Source organism: Geotrypetes seraphini, chromosome 2 (assembly GCF_902459505.1).
Source record: "Geotrypetes seraphini chromosome 2, aGeoSer1.1, whole genome shotgun sequence".
In the NCBI taxonomy this organism is placed as follows: Eukaryota; Metazoa; Chordata; class Amphibia; order Gymnophiona; family Dermophiidae; genus Geotrypetes; species Geotrypetes seraphini.
Window position 1 is genome coordinate 489,089,068 of NC_047085.1, and position 21,154 is coordinate 489,110,221.

The 21,154-nt window shown below is 43.0% G+C and overlaps 1 protein-coding gene across 1 annotated transcript in view; it reads right to left on the reverse strand.

Moving 5' to 3' along the window:
* Window positions 1-21,154, reverse strand: part of PTH1R (parathyroid hormone 1 receptor) — a 388,901-nt gene that overhangs the window by 188,078 nt on the left and 179,669 nt on the right. The window contains exon 2 of the mRNA XM_033931838.1: window positions 15,110-15,215. Coding sequence (XP_033787729.1) covers window positions 15,110-15,215 — 106 coding nt within the window. The remainder of the gene's footprint in view (window positions 1-15,109; window positions 15,216-21,154) is intronic.

Below are 21,154 nucleotides of genomic sequence, written 5' to 3' on the forward strand. Positions count from 1 at the left end.
TGGACATTTGCATGCAATTACCAAATATTGGCCCCTTTGATGGGAGTAAGTGGCATATATGTCTAGATGCCAATTTAAAGAATTACCTCTGTGGTAGGCTCACGCCCACCCCCACCCCTCTTCTGCTCTGCAACTATTAAGGAGAAACTGTTTAGTAGGTTCCGAGAACTGGGGGAAAGGAAACGCTTTCAAGGACCAGGTGTACAGATGGCTTTTCACCACTAGTATGTCTTCCAGTCTCATTCCCAACGGTTCACCAAACAACTGTGATTCAAAATATGGCTTAGTAAAGTGAACTAAAGAATATAAAGAAATGCAGGGAATCCAAATGGCAAATGCAGAAATAGAAGTGTAACTGAAAAAATATAGTTCCAGACTAATGAGCCTTCCAACATCTCTTCCCTATATGCAAAGTTCTTTCTTTTCTAGAAGAAGCCCAAGAAAAAAATGAAGTATTAGGATACACAAGCCATCAACTACCATGTGACAGGGCCTGAAAAGGTAACGAACCTCATCTTTCTTGAATTTACTAAAATAAAAGAATGCAATGCACTCTGGATCGCGTGACCTCTTCACCTATTATTTCTTAATCCATATTAAATGGGCATTAATGTGTGATGTTCAGGCGTCTGCTAAATCTAGAAGAAAATGCAGATTGGCTAGCCCTGCTCGCAGCAAACTGAGAAAACAAGCACCAGTAAGTCAACTGAGCAGGTTTAAGGCTGTTTAGAAATTAGGCTCACGAGTTTGCATTCTGCATTTCATCAGTAACTTCATGGAAGGATATCAGAGCAAGAACAGCTGTAAATAAACTGCAATGGGGGATGACTCAGCTTAACTATCTGGTTGTTGGCATTTGAAACATAAACTGAGGATTATGGCATGTTACAGCGAGTTGCATTTTATGATGATGTAATGATAAAATTCACCAGTGCCACTGGCAAAACATCTGGTTTGAAATATCCCTCACCATCCGTCCGGTTAATGGAGAGAGAGAGAGAGACAGCTGTATGGCAGGTGTTACAAATATTATAATTAGATTTGCATGGCAAATGTTACTTTGCTTTCAAGCAGCACAAATACTTTTAGACAAACCCATCTATACCATGTCACCTACATACAGCAGATGATACATATAGGACTAGATCAGCCATGGGCAATTCCGGTCCTTGAGGGCCGGAATCCAATCGGGATTTCCCCAATGAATATGCATTGAAAGCAGTGCATGCAAATACATCTCATGCATATTCATTGGGGAAATCCCGATTGGATTCCGGCCCTCGAGGACCAGAGTTGCCCATGTCTGGACTAGATTCTTCAAACTAAAGACGGCTAAGCCCCACCCATAGGAAGGGCCTTAAACAACCTGGGCCAATCAGAGCCTGAGGCTCCTCCCCGGTGCATCGCAGGGAGGATGCATCCCAAGATGCACCAGGGAGGGGAAGGCGCACCATTTTGAATAGGCGGACCTATTGGCCAGAGGGACTAGGCATCCCTCCGGCCAGCCATATAAGTAAGGTAAGGGGGAGAGGGCGGTAGTCATCAGAGGCACAGGGGAGAGGGTTGCTTGGCGGCGGGAGAGAGTGGGTAGCTCTCCTGCTGCTGAAGGGGTGTTGGGGAGTGGTGTTGCTTGGGGCGGGGTTGGGGCGTTACAGGGCGGGGATGGATGGAACTGGGCGGGCCTAGGGGTCCGGATTTTCCGATTGGAAAATCTGGCAACCCGAATCTTATAGAACAGCATCTAGAACGCATAGGCGTCTGTCTTTAATGGCGTATTTGACATGCATAAGTAGCATGTACCTCCAGGCACCAGTTTATGAAATTGCCCTGCGAACCCAGATAAGGGGGTCCTTTTACAAAGCTGTAGCAAAACTGGTCTTAGCCCGCATTTCGCAGGTCTTTCCAACACACTAAGGCCATTAGCATGTGGGCAAAATGGTAGAGACTATTATAAAGAACAAAACGACAGAACACGTACATAAGCATAGAAAGCCAACATGGATTTAGGGCTCCTTTTACAAAGGTGCGCTAGCGGTTTTAGAGCACGCTACAATGCCGTGCACGCTAGACGCTAATGCCTCCATAGAGCTGGCATTAGTATTTTCCGTGTAGCTTGGGGTTAGCGCGCGCTAAAAACGCTCATGCACCTTCGTAAAAGGAGCCCTTAGTCAAGGGAAGACTTCCCCCACCAATCTACTGCATTTCTTTGAAGGAGTGAATAAACATGTGGATAAAGGTAAACCGGTTGATATTGTGTATTTGGATTTTCAAAAGGCCTTTGACAAAGGACCTCATGAAAGACTTCTGAGGAGATTAGAAAGTCATGGGATAGGAGGTGATGTCCTATTATGGATTGAGAACTGGTTGAAAGACAGAAAACAGAGAATAGATTTAAATGGTTCCAAAAAAAACAAAACCCCACAGCTAGTATATCATATATTCAGATTCCACAAATTGCTGTGACTTAGAGAACTGCTTTAAATCACAGCTCTTTATGGAAATTAAATAGTGAGGTTCCCCAGAGGTTTGTGATGGGATCACTGCTTTTTAACACATTTATCAATGATCTAGAGAAGGGAATAACTAGTGAGATAATTAACCCCCTCCTTTTCTAATGTGTAGCGCGGATTTTAGCTCCGGCGGGTTTTAGCTCTGGCGGGTTTTAGCTCCGGCGGGTTTTAGCTCCAGCGGGTTTTAGCTCCGGCAGCGGTGGTAACTGCTCCGACGCTCAAAGAATTCCTTTGAGCGTCGGAGCAGTTATCGCCGCTGCTGGCACTAAAACCCGCACTTCACGTTACTAAAGGAGGGGGTTAATTTGTAAAAGACACAAAGTTGTTTAAAGTTACAAAGAAACATGACGGCAGATAAAGGCCAAATGGCCCATCCAGTCTGCCCATCCACAGTAACCATTATCTCTTTCTCTCTCCGAGAGATCCCATATGCCTATCCCAGGCCCTCTTGAATTCACAGTCTCTCTCCACCATCTCTTCTGGGAGACTGTTCCATGCATCTACTACCCTTTCTGTAGAAAAGTATTTCCTTAGATTACTCCGGAGCCTATCGCCTCTTAACTTAAATACGATTTTCTCTGCTGCTGCGCCCTCCCTTTGGAATGCAATGCCATCAAACCCTCGTTCTGAAAATTCCTTTAAAAAGTTTAAAACACTCCTTTAAGACATTTCTCTTCAAAGACGTTTATCAAAACTCCAATTGAGTCCCCAAACAAAAATAGGAAAATAAAAATGCTTCTAGGAAGCGATACCCCATTCTTTCCTCTTATTTTACCCTTCCCCCCTCCCATCATTTTATTTTTATTTATACAATGTAATTTAAAAACTTTCCCCTCCCATTTCTTCCCCTTTGTCTCATATCCTTCATAATCAAGTCTTTGTTTTAACCTCATCCCCCTATTTTAATTTAGATTTTATTTTCTTCCTTTTCTAAATATAACATTTTTTTTATTTTTATCTTTTTATTATTGTAAACCGACCAGATACATGTGATGGTCAGTATATCAAAATATTAATAAACTTGAAACTTGAACTTCATCCTATGCTCTCTCATTGTAGAGTTTCCTTTCAATTGAAAGAGACTTGACTCATGTGCATTTACATTACGTAGGCACTTAAACGTCTCTATTATATCTCCCCTCTCCCGCCTTTCCTCCAAAGTATACCGATTGAGATCTTTAAGTCTGTCCCCAAACACCTTATGATGAAGACCATATACCATTTTAGCAACCTTCCTCTGGACCGACTCCATCCTTTTTAAATCGCAAGAGGATTGTGAAAAATTAGAAGAGGACCTTGTAAGGCTGGGCAACAAAATGGCAGATGACGTTTAATGTCACCTAGTGCAAAGTCATGCATGTGGACTGAAGACCTTTCGGGGTTGTGTGGTCAGATGCCTGCTGTGGACATTGTGTATTTAGCACTATGTCTGGATTACAAACATCATTTGATTTGCCTAGAATGACGACAGGAAGAGGACGTAATAAGGCAGGACCAACAGATATGTTAGTTTGAATTTACCATGTTTACACCATTTGTGGCGCAGTGGGAAAAGTTACAGCCTCAGCACCTGAGATTGTGGATTCAACTTCAAACCCACGCTGCTCCTTGTGACCCTGGGCAAGTTACTTAATCCCCCCATTGCCCCAGGTACATTAGGTAGATTGTGAGCCCAGCAGGACAGACAGGGAAAAAATGCTTGAGTACCTGAATAAATTCATGTAAACCGTTCTGAGTTTTCCTTCGGAGAACGGTATAGAAAATTGAATAAATAAAAAAAAAAAAAATATTGAACTCTTATGTATTGAACTGTTCCGGGCAGGGAACGTCTATAAATGTCAAAACGTACAGCGCTGTATACGCCTTTCGGCACTATATAAGCGATCAGTAGTAGTAATAGCAATAGTTATTTTGGGCCAGATTCTATAGTTTCAAGTTTATTTAAAAATTTGATTTCATCGCAAAATCATAATCCAAAGCGATTTACAAATAACAATAAAATTGGGGTAAAAAAGAAAAACACATAGAATAAACCAGACAGTTAACACAACTTTTGACCAACCAAACACAAGAGGTAAAAAAAAAGAAAAAAAAAAAAAGGGATTAAATACAATTAGTAAACAAATAAAAGGGCACAGGTAAAGAAACAATAGGATGGGGAAAAGATTACCCGCTCAATTTTCACTTAACAGCAGTATTAGTCTCCTAAAGAGTATCCTGAATATATAAAATTCAGATAACTCATTTAAAAGTGTCCTTAAAAAGCCAACTTTTCAGGAGACTTTTTAACTTACTAACTCATTTTTCTTCCCTTATATTGATTGGGAGCGAATTCCAGATTTGAGGGGCGGTGACGGAAAAGATCGTGTCCCTCCTTGAATAAATGAGTCTTAGTGAAGGGACTAAGAGGAGAGATTTTTCGGTGTCAGGTCAAAAGCGCGCCGGGACAAAGGCGCGCCCAGACAATTGAGCGCAGCGCGCGTCGCCGCACCGCTCTAAATTACTGTTTTTAGGGCTCCGACGGGAGTGCGTGGGGGGGACCCCCCCCACTTTACTTAATAGACATTGCGCCGCGTTGTGGGAGCGTTGTGGGGGGTGTGGGGGGTTGTAACCCCCATTTTACTGAAAACTTCACTTTTTCCCTGTTTTTAGGGAAAAAGTTCAGTTTACAGTAAAATGTGGAGGGTTACAACCCCCCAACCCCCCATTACGCCGGCGCGATGTCGGAGCCCTAAAAACAGTAATTTAGAGCGGTGCGGCGGCGCACACTGCGCTCAATTGTCGGCGCGCGCTTTTGTCTTTCGCGCCGTTGCCTATGAACAGATTTTTCTTCAAATCTTAAGGATTTTGTAGGGATTAGAAGCCTTTCTAAGAATGCAGGAGCTTTGTATGTAAGTAATGCTATTTTATATGTAATTCTATGATTTACAGGTAACCAGTGCTTTTCCTTTAGGAGGGGAGTCACATGATCACATTCTCTCCTTTTGGTAATTATTTGTATTGCAGTGTTTTGAAGGATTTGCAATCTACGTATTTCTTTTAAGGTTATTCCCTTGTACAAAGCATTGCAGTAGTCAATTTTTGATATGACTAACGAGTGTATTAAAATATTCAATGATGATTCATCCCAAAATGCGAATAATGATCTAATCAACCTTAACCTATACAAACAGTTTCTAACAAGTGAACTTATTTGATCATGGATAATTCAATTTCTGGTCCAAAATGACCCCGAGTATCTTTACCTTGATGACTTCCTTAAGCATAATTTTATTAATGTTTATGCAGGCTCCTAATTTTTTGGCCCTCCCTACATGGGAATAGCATAACTTCTGTTTTAGAAGTTTTAAGAGCCAGCTTATTATCATGTAACCATTTAGATATTTTCGACAATTTCACATTGCTGAAATTTCATTGGCGATGGCTGCCTAACAAATGGCCACTGAATACGTGTCAATCACGCAATGGTTTCCCAACTAAACTACTGGGTAAAGATATAAACACTAAGATCCCGAAGTGTAGAACTGTTCAGCAAAACAAAAATTAGGAACTGTGATACCTGTTTCAATCTTTGTAACCAAAGCGGTGCTCAGAACCGTATAACGGTAAGAAAATCACAAATCGGGGAATGCTCCCCTGTAAGTGTTTTCAATCATCTATCATTGCACCATCTTCATTTGGTAGAAAGGGGATGAAATGAACTTCAAAAAATTGTAAGTGTTCATTGTGGTATAGAACAAACTTCAAAAAAATAAAGCTCATAAATTATCGTGTAAAAAAAATCTTAACTTGACTTAACTTAAGTAAAGGAGTAAGGAAGTTGTTTCACTCCATTTCTACCAAATGAAGATGGTGCAATGATAGATGATTGAAAACACTTACAGGGGCGTATTCCCCGATTTGTGATTTTCTTACCGCTATACGGTTCTGAGCACCGCTTTGGTTACAAAGGTTGAAACAGGTATCACAGTTCCTATTTTTTCTTTTGCTGAACAATCACGCAATGGTGCCATTTCTAGAATCGCAGCTTCGTGAAAAGAAGGGGCCGGAAATGTAGGCCAGGGTTTTAAAGAACTATATTTCCAGTGCCTACCTTTCATGCGAATCGCGGCTATGGAGGCACTTTTTGATGTCTAATGCCACGTCTGATGTTTGCCACGCCAACAGTGGCATTAGGTGTCATCAAGCGCCTCTGTAGCCAAGACAAAAGGGCTCCTTTTACAAAGGTGTGCTAGCGTTTTTAACGCACGCGCTGGATTAGCGCGCGCTATAGCACGTGCTAGCTGAAAATCTACCGCCTGCTCAAAAGGAGGCGGTAGCGGCTAGCGCACGCGGCAACTTAGCGTGCGCTATTCCGCGCGTTAAGGCCCTAGCGCCTTTGTAAAAGGAGCCCTAAGGTGCCATTTATCTAGGCACCGGTAAGCACCTATATACCGTGTTTCCCCGTAATTAAGACCTACCCCGAAAATAAGCCCTAGTTGAAGCGTTTATTTTTGGGGTAGGGGAAAGCATAGTAACATAGTAGATGACGGCAGATAAATACCCAAATGGTCCATCCAATCTGCCCAACCTGATTCAATTTAATTATTTTTTTTTTTCTTCTTCTTCTTAGCTATTTCTGGGCAAGAATCCAAAGCTCTGCCTGGTACTGTGCTTAGGTTCCAACTACTCCAAAGCTCGTGGCAGAGGAACACCCCAACGCGAGAAGGCCCGAAGCAGCCCGTTTAGATTGCTGCCATGACACTGCCTTTTGGAAGTAGGTAATGGTTTGATGGTCTCACGGTCAGTGTGGGGAAGGAGAGCTGGAAGGGTCGGCGGGGGTTCGGCTGCATGGCAGTGGGGATAGAAAGTTGCTGTGGGTTTGTGATTGGGCAGTTTCCCCAAAAATAATACCTAGTACATTTTTGGGGCCCCAAAATAATATGACAGTGCCTTATTTTCAGGGAAACACGATATATATATATCATTTAAATTGCTTTTTCCACAAGTTAGGCGCTGGTAGGACTTCATTTATAGAATATGGGCCTTTGTGCCTAGTGACTCTTGATGGTATTGGTCATTTTTGTTGTATTTCTGGTTTTATGGACTGTGAATTATTATTTTTTTTTTTGCCTTTAAAGGTTTTTTTTTTCCCTTCCCAGTTGGTTTTCCAGATTAAGTGGGCTGATCAGAACTTAGGGGGCTCCAGAGATTGTTTAATTATACAAAGTCTCGCTGATTGATTGACCGTGGAGCTTTGAGGTCACTAGTCACATTTAACATATGGACTAATTTTTGGTAGTGCATGATCTAAAAGGTGTTATAGCTCGTTCCTCATTTTTGATGTTTATAGCCTTACCAACATCCATTTTGTAGGCAGTAAGGGTTCACAAGGTAATTAGTTAGCACACAGAAAAGTAGCTGAACTAATTGATAAACACATAAACACCCACTTCCTGCCCACTGATGCCCCTTCCATGGATAAAGTATAACAAATACACAAAAAAGTTTCTGGCTCATGAACATTGTGCCTCCTGTAATAGGAAACACCGTCACCTTTCACTGCCAAAGTAATCTCTAGCTATATATTTGTTATTCCAAAAACTAATAATTCTGAGATCAGTGAGGCATGAAGCATTTTCTAATTCCAGCGCCCTGAAGCACAGGTGTGGTGGATTGTAATTTTGGAAGCACTGTTTAAAAGCAGAACAGAACAAAACAATAAATAAATAAATAGCCTTGACATTTGCTTGAAAGATGTATAAACACCCCCAGAATCACCATGAATAAAATCCGTGCTTTAAAGAACAAGTGTTAGCAGATTAGGGGCCCTTTAATTAAATTGCTTTAACGGCCCTTTTACCAAACTGTAATAAAAAGTGGCCTCAGAAAGGAGGAAACTTTTCCTAGCAATGCGACAGGACACTAGGGCTTTGGGGGCGTCCCTTTTGCTCGCATATCCGTGTAAATGTATTGTCAAATACGCTCAAGTTAAATATGTCTTCTTTCAACCAGAACGGTTCAGACTTTTTCTGGAGCTGAAGAAAATGGCTGCTGCTGTATAGGTGATAAATTGATTTAGAATGCAGAATTGTTATGTTATAGCATTTTATGGTACCTTTTTTCAACCTGATTAACTTCTTATTTACCTGCTTAACTCCCCTTAATAGCTTTTTTGTGGTCTAAGAAAGCATGTCTGTATTGCCTTTTATTTTATTTATTTGTTTTATGTGATGTTGACCATTTGAACATTTATTCCTGCCGTATTATCCTAAGCAAGATGTAACTTTCTTGTAAAGTTATAAAATTTAATAAATATATAAATTTTTTTTTAAAAAGTGGCCTCAGTGCTTCTTTATGCAAGACATTCCCACATCTACGCACTTGGGCTGAGTCTATAAACGGCGCCTATATCGGCCGGCACCTAGGAAAATGGCGCCGGCCACATGTCGGTCGCACTTGGGCGCCATTTACAGAATCGCGGCTGGCGGAACCTAGGTCAAAGCTTAGGCGCCTGAAATGTAGGCGAGGGTTTTAAAGGCCTACGTTTCAGGTGCCTTAGTTATTTGGAGAATCGTGCGTGGCGGCGCCTACGTCACGCTCCATCCACAAAAATGTCCGCATTAAACGCATTGCAATAGGTGCCTATCTTTAACATAACAAAGCCCATTTTCTGTAATCCTCTTTCCCTTTTACACTGTGAGCTGAGGATCCTCTTAGCAACAACACAGGAGCTGTCAGTATCCCATCCAGTGGCGTAGTGAGGGTGAGTGGCACCTGGGGTGGTGACACCCCTCCTCCCGCCGCACGCGCACGCCCCCCCCCTTCCCCGTACCTTTTTATCTTCGGCATGAGCAGCAACCAACTTGCTGCCCATGTTAGCTTCGGCGCTCTCTCTGACGTCACTTCATAGGCGCGGGTCCCATAAGTGACACAGAGAGAGCGCCGAAGCCGGAGCGAGCAGCAAATTGCTGGCTGCTCACACAGGTATGGGGGAAGGGAAGGGGCAGGGGGAGGAGTGGGAATGGGGTGGAGAAGAGGAGAGGAGGAGGGGGAGGAGTGGGAACGGGGGTGGAGAAGAGGAGAGGAACAAGAGTGGGAATGGGGTGGAGAGGAAGGAGTGGGAACGGGGGTGGAGAAGAGGAAGAGGGGGAGGAGTGGGAACGGGTGGAGAGGAGGAGTGGAAGGAGTGGGAATGGGGTGGAGAGGAAGGAGTGGGAACGGGGGTGGAGAAGAGGAGAGGGTGGAGAAGAAAAAGGGGTGGAGAGGAGGAGAGGAACAGGAGTGGGAATGGGGTGGAGAGGAAGGAGTGGGAACGGGGGTGGAGAAGAGGAAGAGGGGGAGGAGTGGGAACGGGTGGAGAGGAGGAGGGGAAGGAGTGGCAATGGGGTGGAAAAGAGGAGGAGGGGGGGAGTAGGAACGGGGGTGGAGTGGAGGCGAGGGAGAGGAGGAGGGGTGGCCGCCTCCGAGCAAGATGTCACTTCGAGAAAGACGTCACCTCAGGCGGACTGCTCCCCCCCCCCCCTCCATCCTATGAACAACGAATACAGTGAAAATACAGTATATCACGAGAAAAAAGACTGGTTAGAACATAAAGAGTTATACCAAGAACAAAGGAAAGGACAGCAGACAGGTGTAGAAGATGCAGGCAAAACTGATTATGAACAAATAAACAAATTGTTGCGTACAAATACACCACTTATAACAATATGGGACCCGACACGGTCCGTGTTTCGATCAATACAGCCTTCCTCAGGGGTCCATAAAAAGGGGGTAACAAATAAACGCAGCAAATATGCCCGATGTGCCTTAGCGTTCTTCAGCAGCACATTGCGTTTGTGCAACACACCGCATACAGATCGGGCCTATTGGTTGCGTCTATTTGACACCACCTTTTTATGGGACCCCTGAGGAAGACGGTGTTGATCGAAACACGGACCGTGTCGGGTCCCATATTGTTATAAGTGGTTTATTTGTACGCAACAATTTGTTTATTTGTTCATAATCAGTTTTGCCTACATCTTCTACACCTGTCTGCTGTCCTTTCCTTCGTCCTTAGTTTATCATTCTTCTCTGCAGATCTGTTGAATCTTCTTTTTTGTCTTAGAACCATAAGAGTTGCCATAATGACACTGACTAAGGTCCATCAAACCCAGTATCCTGTTTCCAATAGTGGCCAATCCGGGTAACAAGTACCTGGACAGGATCCCAAAAGAGTAAAACAGATTTTATTGCGCTCATCCTATAAATAAGCAGTGGATTTCCCCAAGACCATTTCAATAAAGGCTCTTGAACGTTTCTTTTAGGAAGTTATCCAAACCTTTTTTTTTTTAAACCCTGCTAACTGCTTTCACCGCATTATTTGGCAACGAATTCCCGAGTTTAATTACACGGATCAGTGAAGAAATATTTTCTCCGGTTTGCTTCAAATCTACTACTTAGTAGCTTCATCGCACGCGCCCTAGCCGTAGTATTTTTGGAAAGAGTAAACAAGTGATTCACATCTACCTTTTCCACGCCACTCTTATTTTATAGAACGGTCCTGAGAACTGGGTTGAAAGCCAGGGTTTGCAAATACATCTCTTCTCCCCGTCATCCTTTTTTCGTTATTTAAACGTGCATCATAAAAATGCAGCACAGATATTTCTTGGCATTAGTTTTAAAACTGAAATCATCACAGGATTATAACATATTTTAAGCATCATCATTAACACTAAACCCCCCAGGTTGCAGAATAAAGTTGCCTCTTTGCATGTGTTGTGCCTTTAAATTGTATCCAAACCTTTAAATGAAAACATAAACACAATTCTCATTAAGCGCTGCTAAGACTCCATAGAAGACAGTCACAGAAGAATGCTTCAGATAATTTTGGTCAACCACTAAAATGGGCATCTGTGATCAATAGAGAACATGAATGATGAAATTAATCCATTTGCAACACATCTGTATACTACTGGAATACAATTTCTACTATGATTTAAAAAAAAAATATATATATATATATATGTACAGAAACCCTTGAAGGCTATTTAAATACCAGAAGAACTGAAAAAATAAAACCCACACAAGTTCTGTATCATAACTAGAGTTTTCATACCTTAAAGGGCAAAAAAAAAAAAAAAAGAGAGAGCAAGAGAGCTAGATTTTGATTTTGGATGTCCACCTTAACTGTGTTACAGAAGCTGGCATCATTCGTAGGAAACCCCAGATATCACCTGACTTCTCCTCCCCGGCCTCCCATTGGTCGCTTGCATAGTAGTTGAAAGCAGGCAGCCAATCGGTTGACAGTTAGGGCCGCAAGGAGTCAGACTTTCTTGCACTTCTGAGGTGGTGATTTGGTTTTCTGTGTCTATGATATCATGGGAAAGTATGTGTGTGTTTGGGGGTGGGGGAGGGTTGCAGATTATGCTTAATTTGGTTTAGTTGGGGGGAGGGGTCCTTAGCTGGCAGGGGAGTGTGGACAATTTAGCCTTTGGGTTTCCATTATTTAAACATTTTGTTGGCATCAGAGACTGTTTTTAAATTGCCTGGTTCTAAATTGGGGCTCTGCTATTCCCTTCTGGGTGAAGTCAGGGCTGAGGTAGCAGTGGTTTTTGCTGGTTCTGTGTGGCTTGCTTTGTTTTGGTTTTTTTTCTTTCTGCCAGTCTATTTTTTTCTTCTCAGAGGCTGGCTTATGTTGTGTCATCACTCTTTGTCAGTGAATGCAGCCAGGGCAGACAATTGGTTGACAAGCTGGTTGGCTAGAAGAGGCGGCTTTGTAGTTCTATGCCCGCCAATTTAATTACATATGAACATAACAGTTGCCATACTGGGACAGGTCAAAGGTCCATCAAGCCCAGCATCCTGTTTCCAACAGTGGCCAACCCAGGTCCCAAGTAGTAAAACAGATTTTATGCTTGAGCTCCGAGTGGCTTATCATTTTTTTTGCGGTACTAAATGAAAAGTTTTGGTTTCTTGGGGGGGGAAGGGGGGGTTATAGTTTGGAAGTCTCTGAGAAATTTTTAATTGATATTAGAGATAGTGAGAGGAGTTTATTGAGAGGGAGGTTGGAGGGTTTGTATCTTTCTTGTATTGGGGTAATTGTGTTTTGGGAGGTTTCGGTATGCTATGAGGCCTAAGTGAAATGTGCAGTCTGTTTAGTGGGAGGAGGGTTTAAAAGAGGTTGAAGGTCCTGTGAATAGGGAAGTGTGGGTTGGGCTAAGGGTGAGGGGGCAGCATGGGAAAGGTGCAGTGGGAGCTTCTTCCAGGACCCCCATCCCGGCAGCGGGAGAGATGCCCACTCTCTTCCGCCGCTACTGTTGTGCCCTTAATGACACCCCCCCCCCCCCTCCATTACCTTGTTTTTCTGTCTGGCTCAGGTACTGACAGAATGGTTGACATTAAAAAAAAAAAACCAACAAGCTACTTACCCCCAACTTGACACTTCTTTCAGACCCCACCCAAATCATATCTCTGGTGTCTAGTGGCACGCCCACTTGACTGCTGCTCTCCTAACCCAACCCACCTTTCCTAAACGTTAAAAAAAAGCCATGGTGATCTAGGGGTCCTCTTATTAAGGCGTGCTAACTGATTTAGCACATGCTAAGGCGCCCATTATATTCTATGCTAAATCAGTTAGCGTACCTTAGTAAAAGGACCCCTAAGTGGCATTCCCAGCCCCCTCCCCTATTCAAGCAGAAAAAAAAGTGCTATGGCGGTGCCTTTTATGGTAGACAGGTAGCACCTAGTGCATTCCAGGAGGTAGTGCACAGGGCGGAGCACTGACATTTTGCAGATGATGGCGCCCGGAGGCACAAGTGAGTGGATGTCACTCTTGCTTTGTACAAGATAAGAACATAAGAATTGCCATACTAGTCGTAGAACTCTGATAATGGATCCAGCGCTCACCCCGGTCGGAAGACTGCTGGTGTTGCTGAAATAGCAGACTTAGACGCTCATTCATATTTCGGGTCTTCTGGGAGTCAATATTTTGATGCTGTGAACATTTTGATTTTCAAGTTGGTTTGGGGCAGAAATGGGAGTAAAAGGAGGATGCGTAAAGGAAAAAAAAAATGGTTTGCGCACGCATTTAAAAGATTTAAATTTATGCAGAATTTGCATTGAGTGGTTAAGCATTTGAAATTAGAGAAATGTAAGCACGGGGTTATTGGCAATGGACCCACGGGATTGTGGGAATCATCTGTTAAGTAATCTGCTGGTTCTTCTATTGAATCAGAGTATGACGTAGGTTTGAGGTAAAATGGCCTTGGTGCGTGAGACTGATGCGCCAAAGAGTGCACTATGGCTCCTTTTTATCACAGGTTCGATGAAAGAGCCTCTTGTCAGCGCTCAGGCATTACCTGGCGTTGCTGGCCTGTGTCTATTTAGCTGTAGCCGCTAGGGTTTAGAAAAAAATGCTCGTTGTTGTCGGCTGAATACCAGGGGTTTCTTCTTTATCCAGCAATACTGGGCAGTCCTAGGGTTCGGAGGAGATTTTGGCAGATTGTCAAAGCCTCACACGTGGTTTCTAGGGGGCTCCGTATCTTGTGGGAAGGTGCTATGATTTTATTGTAAAGGCGAGTCAGAAATTCATGCCTACTCTTGAGACTCAGCAAAGGCATGAGCGACACTAAGGCATGAGCTCTGTGGAAGGTGCTAGTGCTTATGCTTAAATACTAAGGCCCAGATTCTATACAAGACACTTAAAAATAGGCACTTAAATCGCCCTAAATCAGCTCCTTGTGACCCTGGACATCACTTAATCCCCTATTGACCCCAGATACATTAGAGTGTGAGCCCACTGGGACAGATAGAGAAAAAAATGCTTGAGTACCTAAAAGTAAACCACTTAGGCTAAAAGTGGTATATAAATAAATTTAATTTGTTTAATTGGCACTGATTACAAGCTTTAATTAGCTTAAATTAAAGTTAATTGCTAGGTAGGCACCTACCAATTTCAGGTACATGCCTAGCCCGAGGTGCTTACCAGAAATTGGCCTAGTTAAGGATGCATTGTGGGCAGACCTTGGGCTTGTTTCCCATTTAGGCGCCTAACTTAGTCGCCGGTAATTAGGTTAAAAAAAAAAACTGGCATAAATAGGGGGCACCTAAGATTTTTGATGCCAACCAGCGCCTAAGTCCAATTTAGGTGCCACTAGCTTCGATTCTATAAATGGAGCCTAACTGAAGATTGACAGACAATATGTGCCATACATTACGCAGCACCTTTTACTTACATGTTTTTAGAATTGGGGTCTAAAAATGCATATTTAACTGGTTATGTTAGTATTCTATAGAGAAAAGCAAGCGTCTAGTTTCCTTTACTGAATAGGCTTCGACCAGGCACTCTCCGGGCACCTAACTGAAGGTGCCCTGTTAATGATGCCACCAAAAACACTTGGTCAGCCTTTCCTAAGAATTATTTCACCAGCGGCCCACTTCAGCATCTGATCGACCACTTCGTTCAAAAAAAACCCCAACCCCTTAACCCACTTAAGAGCTATCGCCCCTGCGTATTCATTAGAAATATAGTTCTTCAAGCCGATTTTTGCCAGTCCCTTATAATCATTCTGATACAAATGTAATAACCAGCATTCTAGGTTTACAGAGGTCTGTTGAGCGTCTTCACAAGATACACTCACCATGTGCTCCGGGAACTACAGACTTCAAACGTAGCTCGCACTTTGCTTTGGCGTTAAACAAAAGGATAATCTGCTCCTCCTTTGTGAGAACATCGTCAGCGTCCACCTTGAGGAAAGAGAGACAGCAGGGCAATGAGAACCTAGCCACAAATCCTCGAACTTCATCTTCACAAAAAAAAGTAGGAGATCATTGTCAAGGTCAATTACATGTACTGTAAGGGTGTGGGTATTCACTTCCCGTCTTTGAGGGCCGCAAATGGTGCAGGGTGTCAGCCTATCTCTAATGATATGCATGGATGCATTTGTATACAATGGGGGAGGGGGTGTTTCTGTGCAAATCTATGCCATGCATATTTATTAGCGATAGCCTGTAAGCCTGACCTGTTTGCAGCATGAAAGATATTCTGTGAGTACCGTTGGCCTATTGGAATACAAAAATTGATTTTTGTGTTCACCAACTCCCTTGATAGAGACACAACTTGACAGAGACACAACTATTTTTCTAGTGCTCAGGTCAAAATAAAAACACAGGTAAGCGCAAGATTTTATTGATTCTGGGGCTCATTTTCAAAAAAGACAGACATCCAAAACACAGCATAAACCAGCATTTGGACATTTCACCAGTCAAAACGTCCAAGTGGGCATTTTCAAATCAGACTTTCTAGATGTCTTTCTGGTTGTTTTGTCTCCAGTGCACCCGAATCTTAAGGGGGCGTATTAGAGGCATGTTTTAGGTGGGCTTAGGACTGGGATGCTTGTCAGGCAGGAGCTAGACTTGTTTTAAAACCATCTAAAGGCTTAAAAGGTGCCCAAACTAACCAGATGATCACTGGAGGGATTACGGGATGACTCTTCCCCCCCCCCTTAATCCACCAGTGGTCACCGACCTCCCTCCCACCAGTACATTCTAGCCTGTATTAGGAGGGAGTGCTGAAAAGTTCTCAGCCCAAGCAGCTTCAGATGTTAACACAGACATTTGAGCCCAGAGAGCAGAGCGGCACACTAAGGGCTCCTTTTACTAAGGTGCGCTGGCGTTTTTAGCTAAAGCACAAGATTAGTGCGTGCTAGCCGAAAAATGACCGCCTGCTTATAAGGAGGCGGTGGCGGCTAAAAACCGCTAGCGCACCTTTGTAAAAGGAGCCCTAAGGGTTACTGCAGTGAATTTCACATTTAAAGTTCCAGGTACAGATGTAACCATGTCTTGCTTATATTGTATGGTGGTCTCTCAAAAACCTACTGTACCTATATGAAGATGACACCTGCAGGCATAAGGGCTGTTGTTGTGGTTTATAATTGTTCCTGGTTTTCCACATGCAATGCCAATATTGTGCTGTAATGTATTGCCATTATCCTACACTTAACCCCAAACCCCTTACACAAATCCAATTTTTACGGTTCATAGACAATTGCGCGCAAGACAATCGCGCGCAGACAAATGAGCGCGAGACGAGGCGAGAAAAATCCGCGCTAGACAAATATTCGTTATAGATGAAGTACTAGCAAAACCAGATCTTCACCTATAATGGACACGGTCAGGCAGCGAAAGGAAGGCGGACTGTTCGGAGGACATATATAATGAAGAAACGTAACCATAGTTACGAAAATGCATTCACGTGAGTTATATTGAAAACGCAGAGTCAAGGGAGCCATACTGAAAACGCGTTGACGTGATCACGTGTTAACGTTCTGGACGTGCGCGTGTCCTTCGTTCATCTAGGGGCGTGCTGAATTGTCATTGCGCTCAGTTATGTTTGCGCTTAATTGTCTCACGCTCAGTTGTCGTTGCGCTCAATTGTCTTGCGCGGAGATATTGTTGCGCTGAATTGTCTTGCGCGCAATTGTGTTGGCGCGCTACTGTCTTAGCGCTGAGTTGTCTGTGCGTTTTTGCCTGCGCGCGATTGTCTTGCGCGATTTTGACCTGTCACCAATTTTTACTACACACACCCTAGACATCAGTCAGTTTGAATCAAGCCCCCAAGCTGCAAGGCAAAGCTGCAGCATTATCAGAGAACCCGCGTTCCGTTTTCGACTCTGTTTGATCCATTTCCAAGGGCTTCCAGTGTTAAAATAGAGAGTTCTGGATTAGCGAGATAAAAAGAATTAGGATGAATGGCGATAACTTGCTTACAGTGCTATAAGTGTCTTGATAAGCATTTTACTTAGATAATAGCTAATGCTGTACCCAAACAACCTGTTCTTTCTTTTTTTAATCTTTATTAATTTTAAAATATAAGTAGTACAATACAATGAATTTAAACACAAACAAATCAAGAAACGCACTTTAAATATGCAAATAATTTGAAAAACACTCATTTTCTCCCCCCTTAACTAATAAAAGTAGATATACATTTATAATTTCCATACGATAAATAAAATAAGAATAACAAACAATAATACATTTCCCACCCTGGAAGTGTAAGGAGGTCAGATAAAACAAAAGGTACATGACATCTATTGTGACTCAATAAATGATGCCAATGGACTCCACACCATGTTAAATACTTTACTATAACCTAAAATTTCAGCGTTCATTCTTTCATATTTATAATTAGAACACAAGTTTGCCCACCAGAAAGTATAATTAAGTCAATCATAACATTTCCAATTGCGTGTTATCATTTGAATGGCTACTCCCGTCATTCTTAAGAAAAATCGGCTTTTATAACGATCCAAAGAAGGTTTAACATGTAATAAAGTACCACAAATTATAGCTTCATAAGTTAGTGGTATCAGTGACCCAAGTACAACATTAATTTGTCCCCATATCGACTTCCAAAAATGAAGTATCAATGGACAATAATACAACAAATGATCCAAAGTCCCTATATCAATATGACAGTGCCAGCATCTATTAGATTTAGAACTCTCTAACTTTTGCAAACGAACTGGGGGTCCAAAAAATCCTATGCAACAAGAAATACCAAGTTTGTCTCATAGATGCTGACACTGTACATTTCAACCTCCAAGTCCAAATTCGTGGCCATCGAGATGCAGAAATAGACTGTTTTATCTCGATGCTCCACAACCTGTTCTTAATGTCCAAGTGACAATCTGGAGTTAATGTATATTAGAATACAGTGAACCAAAATGGAATTGTCCAGATCAGAATGATGTGTACTAAAAAAGTGTCCTCCAACTCATCTGGTAATGCGTTTGCAGTTTTTCCAAAATTTGCGGGGGTTCCTGGAACGGAACCCCCGCAAATTTCGGGGGAGTACTGTAATTCATTCATTCCAGTATGTAAGCCATACAGTCTACTACAGTGCCTTATACCAGTGTGGTAGTTTTTCATGTCCTAGCTATTTAATATCTGTACAATTTGTACGTAGGAATCTAGTTCCCCTTTTCTAGCAGTTGCCGACAGCTAGAGCATTGGGCAAAGGATAGAAGACTGCATGCCTCTATGGCCGCATGGTTAGGGTGACCAGGTTTCCAAGTTTATTCATAATTTGATATACCGACCATCGACAAGTATCTGGTCGGTTAACAGTGCTAAAATTTAAGTTAAAATAAAAGTAAAATGGGGCAATAACGGAAATTATTGGACAAGACACGGACAAAATTGATGCGAGAGGGACTGCGGAAAGGGAAAGATTCAAAATCACCAGGACGGATTGAGACATCCGGGTTTTACTTCCATTGCTTTCAGTGTCTCAATCTGTCCTCCTTACTTCCGTTGAAAGCAATGGAAGTAAAGCCCGGATGTCTCAATCCGTCTTCCTTTTTCTGGAACCCTATGATAACCTTATGCATGGGCCTCTATTTTAGAAATGCCACTTCACTAGCAAAATTCTGATTAGATCATGCAAAATCTTTTTTTGTTGTTGTTGTAGTCGTCGTCGTCGTCGTTTTCAATTACTAGAAATCAAAATTATCCTAGGCCACATGTTATCTTGAACAATTAACTTCAAAAACTCAACTTTGCCTCATACACAAACAATAACTGACTCCACCCAAACCAAAATGTCTAAGAAACTAAACAAATGGATATCATCAAAAGAAGAGCTAACTTAAACAAAGCATGTCTCAAAACAGCAGGAAAAAATGACGATTGTCTCTTGTAGCTCCACAGCCACATCTAAGCAAACTACCTAATTAAAAAAAAAAAAAAAAATTTGCCAGAGACTTAGAACCATGGAAACAGGCAGTGGCAAAAACAGTGGTAGTGAAAAGCATAATATAAATTTTTATTTATATATCACAAAAGCCTTTCGGTTCTATATGGTTTACAATCGATAGAATATTGGCATCGATGAGGTAACGGTAGCTTTACATCAATTTGCTACTTTGGAGGGATGACAAAAATTTTGAGGTGGGTTTTTAACAGCTCCCTCCTGTGAATGGAAGTCTGACTTCTCTATTTTAAGAACAAAGCCCAAAAAACAGGAATAAAACAATGTACGGTATAGACTCGAATATAGGATGAGATATTGAGGCCCAAAAATGTGAGTCTCGTCCTAGATTTGGGTCATCGCCTAGTGACCACTCGACACCCACAAGGACTTCCTGCAGGCCTGCCGTTAGGCCGGGACAGGAAGGATCCCTCCCGTCTCCAGTCCCGGTCAACACTAACAATTACCACCCTCCATCGCATACCTTTTCCATGGTGGTCCAGGGGTGAATCACATGCTGAACCCCTCCTCACGATTTCAAAGCTAGTAGCCAGCGGCGCACCCGGGACAGCACGCAGGAGTGAGATGACCCTGCACCGCTCCTTGATAGGCTGCCATGAGTCCCGCGAGAACTGGCAGCAGCCTATTAAGGAGCGGTGCAGGGCCTTCACTACCCCCCACCGTACCTCTATCTCTTAAGTTAGGTACCTAGATTGGCTGGGCACGCCGATCTAAGAACATAAGAATAGCCTTACTGGGTCAGACCAATGGTCCATCAAGCCCAGTAGCCCATTCTCACGGTGGCCAAACCAGGTCACTAGTGCCTGGCCAAAACCCAAGGTGTAGCAACATTCCATGCTACCAATCCAGACTATGGACTTTTCCTCCAGGAACTTGTCCAAACCTTTCTTAAAACCAGCTATCTGCTCTTACCACAACCTCTGGCAATGCGTTCCAGAGCTTAACTATTCTCTGAGTGAAAAAAAATTTCCTCCTATTGGTTTTAAAAGTATTTCCCTGTAACTTCATCGAGTGTCCCCTAGACTTTGTCATTTTTTGACGGAGCGAAAAATTGATCCACTTGTATCCGTTATACACTACTCAGCATTTTGTAGACTTCAATCCTATCTCCCCTCAGCCGTCTCTTTTCCAAGCTGAAGAGTCCTAACCATTTCAGTCTTTCCTCATACGAGATGAGTTCCATCCCCTTTACTATCTTGGTCGCTCTTCGTTGAACCTTTTCTAGCGCCACTATATCTTTCTTGAGAGAAGGAGACCAGGATTGAATGCAATACTCCAGATGAGGTCGCACCTTTTATAGAATCAGGGCCTGGGTGCTGATTTTTTTTTCCCAGCACCCAAATTGGTTCATAGACAACCCCGCGAAAGACAAAGGTGCGTGCTGACAACTGAGCGCAAGACGGAGGCGTGCGCCGAAGAAAATTACAGTTTTTAGGGGCTCCGACGGGGGGTTTTGTTGGGGAGCCCCCCAGTTTACTTAATAGAGATCGCGCCGGCGTTGTGGGGGGTTTGGGGGGTTGTAACCCTCCACATTGTACTGAAAACTTAACTTTTTCCCTAAAAACAGGGAAAAAGTGAAGTTTTCAGTACAATGTGGGGGGTTACAACCCCCGAAATCCCCCACAACGCCCCCACAACGCGGCGCTATCTCTATTAATTAAAGTGTGGGGGTTCCCCCCACGCCCCCCGTCGGAGCCCTAAAAACAGTAATTTTCTGTGGTGCGCGCCTCCGCGCTGCGCTCAATTGTCTGCACGCGCCTTTGTCCCGGCGCGCTTTTGACCTGACACCCCCAAATTTGACTGCTGTATACTGAATCCAGTCCAAAGTGTCCACAAAAGTAGGAACTTGAAGCAAATTTTTCCCCTCTCTCACCTCTCAGGATCTAAAGAAGGCGATCAGTATGGTCTCCTC